We start from the raw sequence: 18,742 nt of genomic DNA on the forward strand, positions 1-18,742 counted from the left end.
AGGACTATGGTAGCCCAAACAGTATGTCTAGTAGTCTCCAATGACAACATACTAAAGACATGAACTTCATCAAATATGACATGCAGTAGTAGAATACATTGTTATACGCAACTAAATTCAATCAAGCTAGAATGAATGACCCCTTTTTATTTTTTATTTCCCTCTAAAGAAGAAAAATCAAAGACATAACAAAAATCACAGCAACCAGAGCAAACTCCAATACAGCGGAAAACTTGTATTATATTTGGCAGCTGAGAGGAAAAGGGAAATTGGAAGAAAATACAGGAGAAGAAAACGGATGATTGAGAGAGAGGAAGAAAAGAGAACAACAAAGAGGAATTTAGTTCTATGATTGCTTAGTAATATTCAATGCAACTTGGATAACAGTAACTAACAACTCCTGCCTAAATTCTATTGAATGCTTCTGAGATTGATCGATGCACAAATAATCTGCATTAGTGAAGAATTGGCTCCATGCAACACATACAAAATGTGAATTTTGTCGTAGCCTATCAAAATTCCGAATTAATCCAGAGAGAAATGTTATAGCAATGGTCAGCACCACAGAACATCTATGTACAAACACCTGTGCATTTACGGCTGTTCTTATGCAGCTAATACCATGCACATACTAAAATCTAGAGTTCAAATGAACTTTCCTATAAGGGTATTTTATGGTTTCATATCTCCTAAATAAGTAAAAACCCTTTTCTTAAGTATTCTAGCTAAGTCAATAATTTCTGATTCCGCAAACCAAACCACGGAACATGCAATATTGCGTCGCTTTTCTATGTACAAATCTTAGCCTATCCCTGTGCTGTCCTCATCTAGTTATATTTTCTGTTCATCATCTTCAAATCCCTTACCTTCATCTTCAAATGGAATGCATGTTGATTCCTCATAGAGTTAGAGATCCATGGCCTGAGATCTTCAATGCATGACATTTTCAATCTTAGACTTAGTTTTCTAGTCACTATCACACTACCTTGAACCTCGTCTCCAATGTGTGCCTTACCGCCGTGTGAGGCAGTTTTCCAGCCAATCCCAACTTCTATGTTGATTGTGCCATCGTCATCAGTCCCTGCTGTGAGCCTCTCCACCGTAGCTTCAACCTTCAACCACGGGGTGCCTCACTACCGTAGCTTCAACCTTCAAGCCTTCAATCTCAGACTCTGTTCAAGGTCTCTCTCTGTTGGAATTTTGTTGAAATTTTGAGATTTTTTTTTTAATATTTTCCTAAAATCTGTAATTTATTGAATTTGTTGCCATGGGATATTTTGATTAAATTTATTAATTGAATGATGAGTCGATAAATGGGTGCTAGGAATTTGGGAGAATGGTAAACAGCATCTTTATTTTTTTATTATTATTATTGTTATTATTTTTTTGCAACTAGCAAGATATAAAATTCATTGAGATAAAGCAAATAATACAAGGTTGCTTTGCTCCAAAGTATGAAAGGCAAAACAATCATCATGGAGCATTTTTTGAGCAAGAATATTCACCGCTCTATTACAAGATTTAGGGACATAATTGAAATTAATAACATTAATTTGACTTGCAAATCTAGAAACATCAGAAAATATCCCAAAAAGATCTCTAGGGACCACTCCCTTGCACATCACCTTCAATGCATATGGATTGAAAGGCTCAATTTGCTACTATTAAAACAGCTTCCCGACAAGCTCATAATTTCAAAGCTAACGAATCAGATATGCCATGAATCCGTTTGCAATACCAACCAACCGGATAACCAGCAGAATTACGGGAAATAGTTGCAACTGCTCCCCTTTGCTGTTGAGTATGAACAGCAGCATCAAAATTGATTTTCAGCATAGATGAATGAGAAGGAATCCAAGCACTAGGTCTGATGAGGATATCATGTTGGATCTTGAAGTACCACAATTCAAAGGAGCCATAACAAGGTCAAGAGCCAAAGCTTTGTGTGCACTAATCATTGAGCAGGAAGCCCTAACACAATCGACCAACACTACGGGGAGTCAATTGGAGTGCTTCGCAATATTGCAACTACATATTCAAGGAGATCCTACCTTGACCAAATTGGGGGGAAGCTATTTGGAAGCTTGCTGACTTAGCATGCCACATGGCATGCCATGTGGATGGTGATGTGGCAACTTGGATTAGGTGGCAGCATATGTGGATAATGTATTGGCATGCTCACTTACCACTTTGGTTCAAGTTATTGTCCATTGTACAAGTGATGAGTGGGGAATGTCTTTGTCCAACTTTTTGCATTTTTAGTAAAAGCTAAAGCTCCAAATCTGGCTACAAGACAATGGCAGACTTTGGGAGAAGAAATGACAGACATTGGGGCAAGAAATCTGATTTTGGAGGCCTTCCTTTTATAATTAAGTCATTCAAACATTTAAGGAAAGATGTTATGTATTAACCAGCCAAGCATGGACCATTAGGCATTTGCCATGCTTGGCCAAACAGCTATATAAACACCATCTTCATTTTGTCATTTTTCAGATCAGATTTTGTCTTTTGGAACTCCATTAGAGAGAGTTTGTAAGAGCTTAAGCTCAAATACTCTTAAGTGAGATTATGTTATTTGCTAAGTTCCACCTAGAACTTAGATTTATTACAAGTTTGTCACTTGTAATATCTTAGGCTTATATTTGAGAAACTCCAGCACAAGTTGCTTTTGTGTTTCAAGTGTCATTGACATATTGTAACCTATCCTTTCTATTTTCTAATGTTAATGAAAGTTTTCTTCATTCAAAGGGTTGTCTATTTTATTGGAAGTTGAGTTGTTTGTGAATGATTTGTTATGCTTGAGCTTGGTTCAGTGGACGATCCATCCTCCATGGCCGAATCAGATTGTGTTCTCCTTGAAGGATTCAGCCAAGGCATGTATCAAGGTCAAGGAGAAGCCAAAGATGGAGGAAAACCTGTTTGCTTATTACAATCAAGAAATTCTTGAAAAGCATTGGTAGTCTTGGATATAACCTCTTGAAAAGGCCAATCCACATTTTCAAAAAACAAAGCATTGCGACTCTTCCAAATGTACCACAACAAATACACAAGTAGTTAAACTCGATAATTATGATACTCATGTTGCTGGATCGCATCATAAAGTTCCATCCACAAAGATGAGAGATTGGTATTATGCAACAAAAGAGAATGTACCCGCCAAGGAGAGTGTAACCAAACTGCCGCTGATTTAGGACATTGGAAGAATAGATGAGAAAGAGTTGCAATGGCTCCACAAGCTTTACACTCCTGACTGATCTCTAGAATCTTGCGATGTAATAAATCCCCACAAGGAAGTCTCCTTGGACTAACTTCCATAAAAAAAATAGAGAGATCGTTAGGAAGATTAATGTTCCACAATTTTCTTCAAAAGGAATCAGTAGTTAGGAGAGCTTGATTAGTTGGGTCTGATGTGGAACCTGTAGGCTGTAAAGAATGAGAAGTATGAGCAACTTGATATCCTGATTTGACATTGTAATTATGATTCCTATTGTAATGCCAAATTAATTGATCTTCCCCTTTAAATAAGGCAATAGGGATAGAGAGGATATTTGCCAATTCATTAGGTTGGAAATTCTTCTTCAGAGCTTGAACATTCCAAGAGCATTGTGTAGGGTGCATCAAATCCGAAACCCAATTGATTAAAGGGTTAATAGGGAATTTAATTTGTGTTTATGAAGGGAAAGATTTTGGAATCCAACACTCATGCTTACATAGCACAGATTTACCATCATCAATTCCCCATCTAGTGCCCCTTTTGAAGGATGTCTCTACCCCACATAATAGTTTGCCAGTCAAAGATCAATTAGCACCCAAAGTAGCATCCATGAAGGAAGTAAATTTAATTGAGAATTGCAGAGTGTGAGCATTATACAAAACCAACGGTTTTGAATTGATCCAGACAGAATTGATTTGATTCGGCTCCATTCTATTCGGTTCTTCTCTCAATTTAGTTTAGTTAGCATTTTACATGAATTTTATTTTTTAGCTTTTTGATTTCAATTCAGTTTAGAAATGAACCTACTGATTGCTCACCCCTATTAAAACAGAAGCCTACACACAAGGGAAATCAATGTGTCTAGAATACCGGCTTTTATATAATGTTGGAAAAAAGAATATGCAAGAAAATGAAAGTAAAAAAAAAGGAAGAGCAAAAGAGAAGCCACAAAAAAAACTTAACCTATTTAAATTTTAATTAAAATAAACTTATATTGTACCTTTTCTAGCATTCAGGAATTGACATATTATATAGTTTAATGCACCAAGTAGTAAATGTATTTATTATAGAAATAAATACAGATGAATACAAAACTACAAATGTTTACAGTCACAACATGGTTACAAATGATATATCAAATTGCTGCTTATCAGAAAATTGAACCAAAAACAGAAAATTTATGATTTAAGGGGCTGAATGGACTCTTAACAGAATTTATTGCTTAATGTCAATGTCAGAGCTGGTTGTAAATTTTAATGTCTACATTTGGTATGGCAATGGTCAGTTAGCAGACATGCATGGTAATGTGTGAATTAGCAAACCAGATTGAGTTAAACAGGGAAATTGAACCCGAGATATAAAAGAACGAAATACTAATGAAATTTAACAAATCAAACCTCATTCTCTTCAAGAAAAAAATCTGATGCCAACGATAGTTCAATTTCTCTCCACAACATTTCAATTTCAGAGTTTTCTTCATTAAAGAAAGCTATGGCCTTACATCTTAGAGAAGACGAAAGATTTTCTTCTCTGCCGCTTGCGCCCTTCACTAGCTTTATGGTTTTGAAACCAGTAAAATACGTTCTTGCTCTCCATCTTTCCAGAGGAACTAAGCTCAGAAGAGATCTTCTGGATCTTATCAGTGCTCGGCGTTCGGAGTCCGGACCTGACAAGTCAGTCAGAACACTGTCGATGAAGGTAGAGTTGATAAAAGGAGATGGCGAGGGGACTGAGAGAGGGCGAGGGGACTGAGAGGGAGAGAGAGAGAGAGAGAGACGGTGAGATGTAAGCTGTATTTGGGTTAGGTTCACAGTGAATGGAGGATAGGAATGAATGGCTTGTGCTAAACAGTGACGTTTTGGGCTATATGCGAGAAGTATGGACGAACAAGCTACAGGACGTGTGATGCTGCGTGACTTATTTTATTTTATTTTTATTATATATTAATATGATTAACAAATAAAAAAATATTTACAGTAAAAACAAATTCAATTATGTTATGCCTACAAATCATAAACGAAACTATAACATATTAATGATGATTAAAAACATTCAATCAATTCAATTAAATAGAATTTTAATCATTCATTACATTATATATAATATTTATTATTCAATATAATTTGGTAATAAAAATTATTTAAATACATAATCTAATTACAAAAGATTAACCACTCTAAATTGTATTATAAAAATATCTATAGATATTTTTTATATAATAATAACAATAATAATAATAATAATAATAATAATAATAATATTATTATTATTATTATTATTATTATTATTATTATAAAAGAATGAAAATATCAATTAAAATCTTATTATTTTTAAGTAGTTTTTATAAAAAAAAATAATAAAAAAATGTAAAAAATATTATTAAAATGGATCAATTATTTTTTTGTTATTATACTTCTCTTGTAATAGAATGAAAATATGATATTTCATTAATATAATGTTAGTGTATAAAGTAAAATTCGTTTTATCACAAAATAAAGGCAGCTTAAATTTTGTTTAATAGAGATAATAATAATTTATGTAAAATTAATAACTAAATAATTGAAAAATCCAAAAACAATTAAAATATAATTAACAACAAAAATAAATTAGTAAATAATAATTTGAATTCATATATAAACACCTAAATAGTTTAAAAAATTAAAATGAATAAATAGAAATTTAAAAATTCAATTAATAAAATAAAACTAAATAAAAAAATTGAAAAGGAATTAAGCATTCATTATAGTTCATAAGATTAAACTAATTGAAAAAAAAAAGGTAATATGGCACAAGATTTCAAGACATATCATTTAAAAATTAAAAAGAAAGTCTATATTTTTAGTAATAAAATAAAAAATAAAAAATAAATACACCGGAAATGAGAAACCCAAAGGCATAAGGTAATCACAACAATGTTATTGGGATAGTGAATTACGCTTTATTACAAATAAAGTTATTTCAATAAAAATAATAATAGTTAAATAGTTTTAAAGCAATTGAAATTAAATTAAAATTAAATATATTAAATTTAATTCAATTATTTTTATTTAATATATTTAAGATTATATATATATATATATATATATATATATATATATATATATATATATATATATATTTTATGAATGTTTAAATAATAATTTCAAATAAACTATATTATCTAATATTCTTTCATTATATGTATTGTAAAAATATGTGATAATTTCTCATGAGATGATGGATCTATTGAGTACAACCCACATTCATGGAGAAAATGCCTTAATGCTGGAAACTATAATGCTTGATCCCCACGCTGCATCTACTACTTCCTCAACTTCTTGAATATCTGAACAGTGACTATCATACCAAAAGAACTTCTTAGCTTTGTGGATAGATAGATTCAAAGTGATAAGCAGGGGACGATGGTCAGAGCCAATGTCCTAGAGGTGATGAACTATAATGGAAAAGTCATTGTGCATTGTTGAGACTTATATCCAGCCTTTCTTATATATTAAGTCCCCTATGGCATCTATTGTTCCCATTTCACTTGCTAGTTTAGGATGCCATAATGTGTATTCTTACTATTGTTCTCCCTAACCTTACTTCATGTATGGTATTCTATCTTTATTAGTAAGCCAATGGAAATTGACCCTATTGCCACCTTGGAATTAGGAAGTAGGCTTCTCCCAACCCAAATCTTATTCTTTGGGGTTCCAAACTCAACCATCATCCTTTGATAGTGTAATGCCCTCACTTTATGTAGTCCGTACATTCGACTATTCCAGTGATCTAATGTCGGTCCGGACAAGTCAGGATGTCTGGAACTACACTTCAGTGATAATAAACAGGCATAAAATGATGAAATAAATAAAAGAAAATACAAGAAAAAAATTAAGGAAAAATAAAAGAGAGGAAATGAAACTAGGTTAAATGAGCCGGCACCGAAGCGATGGGTGACCGCACCGGGAAGTTACGGCGCAGGCAATAGCCGATCCCAGGACTGCGGAGAACCCTCGGAATTAAAATTCGAGACATAATTAAAGGCCTATAGAGGTGTAATTGATATTAGAAATGTCAAAGAAAAATTAATGAATTAGCACAAAGAAAAATGAAAAACCAAGAAATCGACAAAAATCAGTGTTACCGAAAAATCGAAAATATAACCCGAAGAGGGGCATTTTGGTCAATTGACACCTAGAGTTGGCTTTTGACCTAAATGTCCATTAAAAATAAATGGTACTAAATTTTGAAAATGTCATGAAAATTAAAATTGTGGTACATAATATAAATGATGGAAGTTTGAGGCATAAAAATGAAAATTTAGAAAGTTAGAATAATTAAACGTTAAAAGCATGTAAGTGCTCCACTAAGGTAGATTTAGGACCACTATATAAGCTAAATGGACAGCTAAACTTCATCTTCAACCTTCAGAAATCACACCAGCTGAAACCCTCCCAAAGAAAGCTCCCATGGCCGCCCAAATGCATGTCACACTCCACCCATTTTCAAGCTGAATTTTTTTACTTGTCTTAATTAAAGTTGATCACTACATCACAAGGAAGAGATTGATGGTAATTTGAAGAGGAATAATTGAGGTTTGATCAAGCTCCATAACAAGGTAAGTGCTAGTTTCTTAAAATTTCTTAAGTAAAAGTTGTGTTAAGCTTAAGACAAGTTAAATGGTTAAGAAATTGTGAGGAAATGTTTGAGTTTTGCTACACCATGATTTCGGCAGCCATGAAACTTGGTTTACTTGAGTTTGTTTCTTACCTCAAATAGATGGGAATTAAGGTTGATTAACTCAAATTGAAGTGTAGCAAGTTAATGCCCATGTATATATATGTTAGTGCTTGAAATTAGGAGTTTAAAAAGGGAATTGAATACCTTAGTAAACTGCCATGGTTGGTAGCTTGTAAACCCTTGAATTTGTATTTGAATTGATGAAAATTATTCATGAAATATGTTAGAGTTGAATTGGGGGCAGTATGTGTGTATTTGTTATGGAAGTGTATGTGACAATTTGGTGAGTATGTATATTGAATTTGGGTTGGCTTACATGTTGAATATTAATGAAGTATTGTGTGCCTTGAAATCTTGAGTATTCTGACCAATTTACATTACTAGAACTGTGTTGAATAAATATAGAAGTGCCAAGAATGAATATTGAAGTATTGGAAGGAGGAGGATTGCCAAATTGGGAGTGTAAATTCTCTTATGCAGGTTGTGATTATTGGCAGTGTATAAATTAGGTTATAAGTGTAAAGTTGTGACTCCAATTGGTATGAGGCCAATTAGAGGTGAAACTAGACATAAAATAGGCCAACTTTCATGTAGAAGTATTGCTCAAATTCTGCCTAGAAGTGATCTAAAAGAATGACCTAACCCGGAATTGAAACTTTGAGAACCCAGAAATTGACCATATGAACAGTAGTTATTAAAATGATCATAACTCACTCAAAACTGGTCCAAATGACCTGAAATTTATACCGTTGGAAAGCTTAGACATAGGGCTACAACTTTGGTGAAGACCACCAAGCCCATAAATGCCAGTTACCAAGTCAAAATGATTGCCAAAATTGGGTTACAAAAACTGGCCGAATTGACTTTGACCTAAAAGTGACCCAGAATTGTCAAATAAGTGCAACTTGACCAGCATTAGTAAAATGACCATAACTTGGACCAAAAAACTCCAAATGACCTGAAATCAGTGCCAAAAATTCATATAAGACATACACCTACAAAATTGGTAATTGGACCAAAACCCAGAAACCAAGAGAAATAGGTCAATTAATTTGATCAAGTTGATGTATAAAATCTAGAATTGGTACAATTGACCATTAAGTCCAGAAAATTCAAATAGGCATATCTCCCACAAGAAATCTCCTAATGTAATGAGCCATACCAATCTGGAAAGCTAAGAAAGAGATCTAAAACTTTGTTTTAGATAACTTCCTCAAATTATAAATGTATAAGGTCAAAGTTTAAGGTCAAAGCCATTAATCCAATTAAGGACCATGCCAATATAAGACCTTTGAGTCCAAGTCAACAATTTGGCTATAAATAATTCTATAAGACTTGACAAATTATAAGTAAAATTTTTGATTGACCTTAAGACATAGGGCAACAATACTTATGAAGAATGCTAGACCTCAATGTGATTACAAATAGTCCAAATAAATTAGTAAAGTCAGAACCGAAAATTCCTAATAAGGAAGTCAAAATTTAACTTTGACCTAGTTATGGTTAAATAACCATAACTTAAGTTATACAACTCCAAATGGAGTGATTCAAAAATGAAATTAAAGAAGAAACAATTTAATAAAGAGAAATCTGTTAAATTTACACTGTAGCTTGGTCCAATAGACAGTAAACATTGGCCATGAAATCTGAATAATTACAATAAAATGCAATAAGCTTTGAAATGAAATTGGCAACATATGTCAACATGTGAGGAATGAAAAATGGAACATATTAGTGACATTAAAACTAATTCACCTAGTGTGCATTAAAAGTCAACATTATAGGTTGACTAATGAAAGGAATAGTATTAATAAAATTTAATTATTGAACCTTATTATTAGAAACAATTTAAATGAGTACTGAAACACTTTAAATTGTGTGTTTCAGTTAGGAAAGACACTGGAAAGGGAAAAGACCCACTGAGTCAAGGCCAAGAGTTGACTCATCAAAGGTTTGTGCACAACTAGTTTTTAATTGATTTTGTTCTGAATATTTCATATGATTAAATGACGTTATTTTCTTTATGTATTATATTTATCAAGTATTGGATTAATTCAATGATTATTAAAATTGTTATAGTATGTATGAATTTAGCTTTGTGAAATGGTATTTCAACAAATATTAAGCATTGTTGTGTATTGAATAAATTATGTTTTGGAAAATTGTGATAGAATATATTTTGAATTGTGATGGGCACTTTGCATGGAAAAATACAAATTTATGTTTTGAATTGTGATGAGCATAAAAATTATTGGATATTGGAATTGACTTTGAATCGAATTCTGTTGTGATTTATGCTCACAAAAAGGACAAAGAGATTTATGATATTGTTTTATATCTCACTATAGATGCTTGACTAGGTTATTACCCGTCTCTCTCATTTGTTGAGGAGACAATGGAGTTAGCTTTGTTTTGATTACCATGGTACGTGCACAGGCTTAGATTCTTCTCTTATTAGAGGTTAGATCTAAGTTTTTCATGGTCCTTTCGGAAGTTTCATTATTATGATATGTACTGTGCACGATGATTCGACCTCCCCGACCATAGGGAGTTAGAATCACCCTGAAGATGGCCCTTGCGGATTAGTCTTGTATAGTTAGTGAAATAAAGAATGGTTTTTGAATAGTAAAGAATTTCGATTTCAAATGAGATTTATGCATAATTGATTTTATTGGAATCAATCTTTACTTCCATAAATTGCTGGAATTACCTTAAATGTTTAGTTGTGATTTGATAAATTGAATTTCTCGCTCAAAGTCATTTTAACCAATGATTTATATTATTAGCAACGAAGATTTTGACTTTTGGAATTTTATTGAATTTCGAGACTTTTAAATTAACTGTTATAATTTTGTCAATGTATATTGTACTATGTTTTAAATTATAGTTGAGCACCACTGAATTCATCACTCAGCGATAGCTTTGCATGCTTTCGCAGGTGAAAAGAGCATAGAGCAGTTGAGTAAGCTTCCTTAAACACACATTCAGATCAGTTCCAGGCATATCATAGGTATACCCATGTACATAGGTTTGATGTATGCATATAATAATATGTATGTAAATTATTTAAGCAGTTGTATAAAAACTCTTGTAAAATATTTTGGTATGTAATTAAATGCAAATTATTGTAACGTAAATTTGAGATTTCATTTACCTGTATAGTTTTGTAATATTAATTTTTCAGTCTTGTAATCTGTCACACCTTACCCCTCTGTAAGGCATAACATGATCCCGTAGAATACTTAATGAACTACCGAACTTCACCTACCGATAAGTCATTAAGCACCCTACAAGGGATTTTAAAATAAATTTCTTACTTTTGGTAAGTGGTGAGTATTCCTAATAAGTATTTAAAACATGTACTTAAGTGGAAGGCTAGTTGGAAATTTTGGTCCATTTTATTTTTCCACAAATTTTATAAAAATTTTGACAGAGTTCTGTCTGTATTTTGAGAAACCAGTTCTTCAAATACCTGTAAAAAGCACTTCTAAAAATTTTTCTCAACAACTGCTTCAATTTCATACTCAATCCCAATCAATTTCTCAACACATTTATCAACTTTCAAATTTCAAATCCACTATCCAATGATCATCAAAATACTAGCAATCCATTTCATTCAAATTAAATAAAATAGATCCATTCATATTTCATTAGAAACAAAACAATTTAGATACATCATTACAAAATTTACATTAAGAGAATTTTAAACTACAATATATATTACAACTTTATACAACTTTTATACAAACTGCTCAAGACCCATTTTTACATATCCATACATTTATGTGCAATATATACATCAAAAGAAGTATTTACAGTTAGGGTATAAATTATACCCGAAGACTTCAAGCTGATAGCTCTTCACACCTCAGTAGCTCAGTCTGCTGCTCCTCTAGTCTCTGTATCAGCGACAGCAATAGAAACTGTCGCTGAGTACTAGGACTCAGTGGTGCACAACATACTAAAATAATCTTTATGCATAACATAATCACATTTATTCAAAAATTTGACTAAACATGAGCATTAAACAAAAAACATGAATTATGAGGTTTTAATGCAAATCAGGTTCATTTCGAAGTATCAAAACACATTTCATAAAACCCACAGTTAGATCACGCCATTCGAAACAAATAGAATCTCAATAGCCAGAGGCTAAAGAGAAATCACATCAAATATATGGATATCCATTCACATCCTCTTCTACTGGCACACCTCAACACTTCTCCAGAGAAGGAATCAAAATTCGAAACTAATTACCCCCACTAGTCGTGCTAGTGAGGTGTTCAAATATATGGTCATGATACTGTGGTTTCAAAACTTATCTTAACAATTTGCTAAACATTGTCATTTCAAATATACATAATAAATTTCAACAATTTAGATCAAACATCATAAGAATGCCATAATCCAATATTTCACATTATTCAAAACAGTATGCAAAAGATGATTATTAAAAAGTATACGTTGTGCACAAACCTCAAACGAGTCGCCTATTGGCCTTGACTCGACTCCTCGGGTTCTGTCCCGGTATTCTTTTCCACTGAAACACGTAATTTTACAATGTTTCAATACTAGAACTTAAAATAAATCTAAAATAAACTTAGCTTCACATTTACCTAGCTCTAACGTGTTAAATTCGACGTTCTCGAAATTTTGTATTTCGGGTTACTATTCACTACACTATTCAAGTCAAATTATTGACTTTCTAAGGCTTAATAGGTATGGGAACTCCAACTTCACCCACATACCACATTTTGGTCACCAAACTTGTTGGTTTTGGTCATTTTCTCAAAGCTTAGGTCTTTTAGGCAAAATTGCCAATTTTTGGTTTTGGAGTCCTAAGTTGCACTGTTTCATTGGTCCTTTTACTGTTGGAATTTGACAAACCTTCCTTCATAGAAAATGTTCCTTATTGTCTTAAGTGTATTCTCATTTTTGAATCACCCCAATTGGAGTTTTGTAGCTCAAGTTATAGCTAAAATACAATTACTGTTCACGTGCACTGTTCATGCTGAAATTTTGGTTATGGGAGATTTTTGATCCAACTTCATTCAGTAATTTGATCAAGTTAAGTCCATAATTTGATCTAATTTCCTTCATACGAAATGTTCTACTATGTCTTAGGTTTCCATCGGTTCAAGAATCGCCTAAATTGGAGTTTTCTAGAGAGAGTTATAGCCATTGGAACTTTACTGTTCAAATGGAAATCTGCAGTTTTGCAGGTTCAGTAACTCAACTTTGCTCAATAATTTGATTAGGTTAATGGCATAATTTGGGTTAGTGTTCTACATGAAAGTTTTAGATCTATATCTTATCTAATTACTGGTAAAATTTCAGGTCATTTTGACTTACCTAGCTCGAGTTATGACCAAATGAACACAACTTTGATCAATTTATTCACTAAGTTTTGGTCACTTTTTGGGCATGGTTCCTAAATGAAATTTGTGTCATTTTATGTCTATTTTCATCCCCAATTGGTGGCATATCATTTGGACTTATAAAATTTCCATTTTGGTCCTTCAAAGTTGGCTTGGTCATGCTGCCAGCAGCATGACCATTCAACCTACGAATTTGACTTCCATTCTAATAATTCCCACACATCTCCTTTGGTCATTATTGACCATTTTTCACTTCACAATAGGTCAAAGTCATCATTTATGCATTTCTCCAAAATTTGCCTTAAAACCCTAGGCCTCCAAACCCTAATCTCACTTAATTGTTACAATTAATCACATTTATGCATTTCCATCTTACTACCATACTCATGCAAGTTTACTAACACCTTTAATTCATTTAAAATACATCCACTCTCATACATCCATGGCTGGCCGAAAATTCAAAAATGGTCCTTCCCCCATTTTTTCATTTTACTTCATTAATTCTAAGCTCATTTCAACCATCACATATGCATTTAAAATGGAAAAATGACAAGTTAACATACTAACCTAAACTTAAACACCAAATCTTCAATTGTTCTCTTTCTTTCTTCTTTCTTTCTTGTTCTTAAGTTGAGATTGCAAGGTCTAGTGAGGTTTTTAGGGGAGTTATAGACTAAGTGGAGAAATTAAAGCTTGAGTGCAAGCTTTAATGGAGAAGTTCCCATGGAGGGTTCATGAAGAAGGTGGGGCGGCAACTAAGTGGAGAAATTTTTTTTCTTTTCTTTTCTTTAATCTTTATCCCTTTTAGAAGACCAAAAATCCTAATTACTAAATAAATTAATTAATTTCTTTATGACATCATGCATGAGGTAATGCATGATGTCATCACCTTTAACTTTTCCATCTTCTTCTTCTTTCTTTTTTTTTTATTTATTTTTCTATTAGTTCTTTAATTTAATTCTCAATTCCGAAATTTTCTTTTCTCCGATTTTATTTGTGATTAGGTCAGAGTCGCTCTCTGGTCAATTGACCAAATTGCCCTTCGCCGGTTCATCCCGGTTTGCAATTAATTCCATATTTCTTCCGGCTCCCTGACCTAATTATTTGACTGGCTTAACAGTTCTTTTTCATGATTTTCTCTTTTCCACTGTGTTTATAATGGTCCTAAGGACCGCAGCGTCATATTTTACGGTTCGAAATTTGAGTTTAAAACGACTTCGCAGTCGTTCCCGAGGAAATCACCCATCGCTGTGACTCTCGGCTAGTTTAACTTCTTCTATTCTGTTTTTCTTGTTTATACTTAACTAACTGGACCTTTACTAATTATTTGTGTTTATGGCTTCTCTAGTTGTCTTAAGTATGGTTCTAATCCCCTTAATTGTCCGGACCGACACCGGTCACCGGAACAGTGAAATCTACCAGGTTATGCAATGGGGGTGTTACAATTCTCCCCCCCTTAAATAAATTTCGTCTCGAAATTTTTACCTGGTATCAATCTCTGAACAGCTGTGGGTGTTGTCTCCTCATGTCCTCCTCTTGTTCCCAAGTAGCTTCTTGGCCCGAATGATGGTTATACAGCACTTTTACCAACGGTATCTGCTTGTTTCATAGCGGCTTCACCTCATAAGCCAGAATCTTTATGGGTTCTTCTTCATATGTGAGGTCTGGATTCACTTCTATTTCTTCTACTGGTAGTACATGAGATGGGTCTGATCGATACCTCCTCAACATAGACACATGGAAGACATTATTTATCTTCTCCAACTCTGGAGGTAGTGCCAACCGATATGCCAAAGGACCCACTCTCTCTAGAACCTCATATGGCCCAATGAAACGAGGACTCAGTTTCTCCTTTCTGCCGAATCTCATAATTCTCTTCCAAGGAGAAACTTTGAGGAAAACTTTCTCACCCACTGCATACTCAATATCCCTTCTCTTCAGATCAATGTAGGACTTCTGACGGTCTAATGCAGCTTTAAGTCGATCTCTGATCACCCTGATTTTCTCTTCAGTGTTGAACAATTTCGGGTTCGATCATCTTTCTTTCACCCACATCATCCCAACACAATGGGGTTCTACATTTCCTGCCATACAAAGCTTCATATGGAGGCATCCCAATGCTTGATTGGTAGCTGTTGTTGTAAGCAAACTCAATCAAAGGCAAGTGTGTATCCCAACTACCCTCAAACTCAATCACACAAGCCCGTAGCATGTCCTCCAAGATCTGAATTACCCTCTCGGGTCGCCATCCGTCTGCGTGGGTGGAATGCGATCGAAGTTCAATCTAGTTCCTAGGGCTCTCTGAAGACTACCCCAGAATCTAGAAGTGAACCTAGGATCTCTGTCTGACACGATGGATACTGGCACTCCATGCAGTCTCACAATCTCATCGATGTATAACTTGGCCAATCTTTCTAAACTGTAGTCCATCCGAACTGACAGAAAATGAGCAGATTTAATCAGTCTGTCAATAATGACCCAAACTGCATCATGACTCTTCTGTGTCCTCGGAAGTCCCATCACAAAATCCATCATTATTCTCTCCCATTTCCATTCTGGTACTGGTAGTGGATGTAACAACCCAGCGGGTACTTGATGCTCTGCCTTTACTTGCTGACAAGTTAGGCATTTAGAAATAAACTCTGCTACATCTCTTTTCATACCCATCCACCAGTAATGCTCCTTTAGCCCTCTATACATTTTTGTGCCACCAGAGTGCATGGCAAAAGGAGACTCGTGTGCTTCCTTCAAAATGATCTTCCTTAATTCAACATCATTAGGAATACATATTCTGCCCTGGTGTAGCAGTAGACCATCATCTCTAACTGAGAATTCTAGTTTCTTGCCCTGTCGGACTTCTTCCATCAACTTCTGATACTTCTGATCATTCTGAGTAGCCATTCTAATCTGATCAATCAACACTGGCTATACATGCCATGCAACTGCTATCTGCCCATCATCATTAATCTCTAAACTGGCATGTAATGATCTCAACTCATGTACCAAAGACAAAGGAGTAACCCGTAGACTTGCCATAGTCTTGCGACTTAAGGCATCAGCCACAACATTAACTTTCCCTGGCTGATAGTCTATCAGACAATCATAGTCTTTTATTAACTCTAACCATCTCCTCTGTCTCAAATTCAACTCTTTCTGGGTGCCCAAATACTTTAAACTCTTATGATCTGTTAGATGTAACACTTTTCCCCATACAAATAGTGCCTCCAGATCTTAAGAGCAAACACAATAGCTGCGGGCTCCAAATCATGTGTCGGATAATTCCTCTCATGCGGTTTCAGCTGGCGTGATGCATAGGCAATGACATTTCGATCTTGCATCAACACACAACCTAACCCATTATGAGAAGCATCGCTGTAAACTGTATATTCTTTACCCGAGGTAGGTAAAGTCAGGACTGGAGCTTCAGTCAAACATTTCTTCAATTCATCAAAACTCAGTTGGCATTTATCCGTCCACTGAAATTTGACATCTTTTCTAAGCAGCTTGGTCAATGGAGATGCCAACATGGAGAATCCCTTCACAAATCTACGGTAGTATCCAACTAAACCCAGAAAACTGCGAATTTCTGTGACATTCCTGGGTGGCCTCCAATTAAGGACAGCTTCAATCTTACTTGGATCAACCTTGATGCCCTCTTCTGATACTACATGCCCCAAGAAAGATATTTCTTTCAGCCAAAATTCACACTTTGACAATTTGGCATATAGTTGTTTCTCTCTCAAAGTCTGCAGTACAATCCGCAGATGTCTATCATGCTCTTCTGCATTCCTCGAATAGACCAATATATCATCTATGAATACCACAACAAACTGGTCGAGGTATGGTCTGAAGATAGTGTTCATCGATCCATAAAAGCAAATGAGCATTAGTTAACCCGAATGGCATGACCAAGAACTCATAATGGCCATAGCGGGTTCTAAAGGCGCTTTAGAATACTCGCTCTTGTACTTTCACCGATAATAACTCGATCTCGTGTCAATTTTGAGAACACACCGCACCCTCAACCGATCAAACAAGTCATCAATGCGGGCAATGGATATCTATTCTTTATTGTCACCTTATTCAATCGCCGATAATCAATGCATAACCGAGAGTGCCATCCTTCTTCTTTACAAACAATACCGGCGCTCCCAAGGTGACACACTAGGGCGGATGAAGCCCTTGTCAAGCTTCTGCAATCGCACTTTCAACTCTTTCAATTCTGCAGGTGCCATTCTATATGGCGTTATGGAGATTGGGTCCACACCAGGCATAACATTAATCTCAAACTGCACCTCTCTTTCTGGAGGTAATCCTGGCAATTCATCAGGAAACACATCCGGAAAGTCACATACAGTAGGGATGTCCCTTAGTGCTGGACTCCCCACTTGGGTGTCTTATCACATGTGCCAAGTATGCTTCACACCCCTTTTTAATCATCCTTCTAGCTAGTGCAGCTGAAATAATGTTTGATGTCAGTAAATGCCTCTCCCCATGTATTACCACATCACCGAACAAAGGGAGACCAAAAGTGACTGTCTTCAGTCTACAGTCAATCATGGCGTGATGCCTGGCTAACCAATCCATGCCCAAGATGATATCATACTCTCTGAAGGGCATTTCAATCAAGTCTGACAGGAAAACATGTCCTTGGATCACCAAAGGACAGTCTCTATAGATTCTGTTGACTCGGACCTCTTGTCCTAACGGACTAGTTACTAGCACTTCGAAACCCATTTGCACGCATGGAACAGCAAGTGAACTAACTATGCTAGCACTAACATATGAATGGGTTGAACCTGGATCAAACAACACAAATACATCTTGACCAGAGATAGAGAATGTACCGGCTACCACATCGGAAGTCTCAGCCTCTTCTCGCTGTCTCATTGTGTAGACTCGGGTCAAGCACTTCCTCAGCCTTGATTGACCAATCTGTGCTCGATCGCTCAAGCGGTGCCTCTACCTCTGCCTCTTCCTCCGCCAAATGATCTGAACCTCGGGAGCAGGACTGCAATAGATCCTCGGCGAGTAGGAGCTGGACCATATCTCGGAACACTAGTACAGTCTTTAGCTATATGGCCCTTGCCTCCACAGTTAAAGCAGGCTCCAGTGGCCCAATAACACTCCCCCCCATGAATCTTGCCACAAGTCTCACAGGGGCGGGCAGAATGTGAACCCTCGCTGATCGCCGACTGCACCTAGGGGGTCTCGCCCGAAAATCTGCCTCTACCAAATCTTCCACCTCGACCCCTGCTGGGTCCACTAAACTTCTTTCTCTTTCCAGAGGTAGCACCAGAACTTGGCTCTATTGACTTTTCCCCTTTATCTTTTTCTGATTTCTCAGCTCTCTCAGATTTTTCTTTTACTGGGGTTGCTTCTGATTCAATTCTCTCCAGTTCAAGTGCTTGAGACATAAGCTCTGAGAAGT

The 18,742-nt window shown here is 35.2% G+C and overlaps 1 protein-coding gene across 1 annotated transcript; it reads right to left on the reverse strand.

The window, feature by feature from the left end:
* Positions 1-2,904: 2,904 nt before the first annotated feature.
* Positions 2,905-18,358, reverse strand: LOC110655177 (uncharacterized). Its single transcript, XM_058140502.1, has 3 exons — positions 18,224-18,358; positions 4,612-5,130; positions 2,905-3,423 (listed from the first exon to the last, which is right to left on the reverse strand). The coding sequence occupies exons 1-3, from the start codon at positions 18,356-18,358 to the stop codon at positions 3,364-3,366; spliced, it is 714 nt and encodes a 237-aa protein (XP_057996485.1). The 3' UTR covers positions 2,905-3,363.
* Between the last annotated feature and the right edge of the window lie 384 nt (positions 18,359-18,742).

This window comes from Hevea brasiliensis, chromosome 18 (assembly GCF_030052815.1).
Source record: "Hevea brasiliensis isolate MT/VB/25A 57/8 chromosome 18, ASM3005281v1, whole genome shotgun sequence".
In the NCBI taxonomy this organism is placed as follows: domain Eukaryota; kingdom Viridiplantae; phylum Streptophyta; class Magnoliopsida; order Malpighiales; family Euphorbiaceae; genus Hevea; species Hevea brasiliensis.

What these genes read in the sequence shown, in the direction of transcription:
- LOC110655177 (XM_058140502.1), bottom strand. Translation starts at nt 18,358, where the DNA reads ATGGTCCAGCTCCTACTCGCCGAGGATCTATTGCAGTCCTGCTCCCGA. An exon ending in GGTCAATCAAGGCTGAGGAA is followed by an intron (nt 5,131 to 18,223) that starts GTGCTTGACCCG and finishes AAATAAAATAAG; the next exon opens with TCACGCAGCATCACACGTCC. An exon ending in TTTTTCTTGAAGAGAATGAG is followed by an intron (nt 3,424 to 4,611) that starts GTTTGATTTGTT and finishes CATTCTTTACAG; the next exon opens with CCTACAGGTTCCACATCAGA.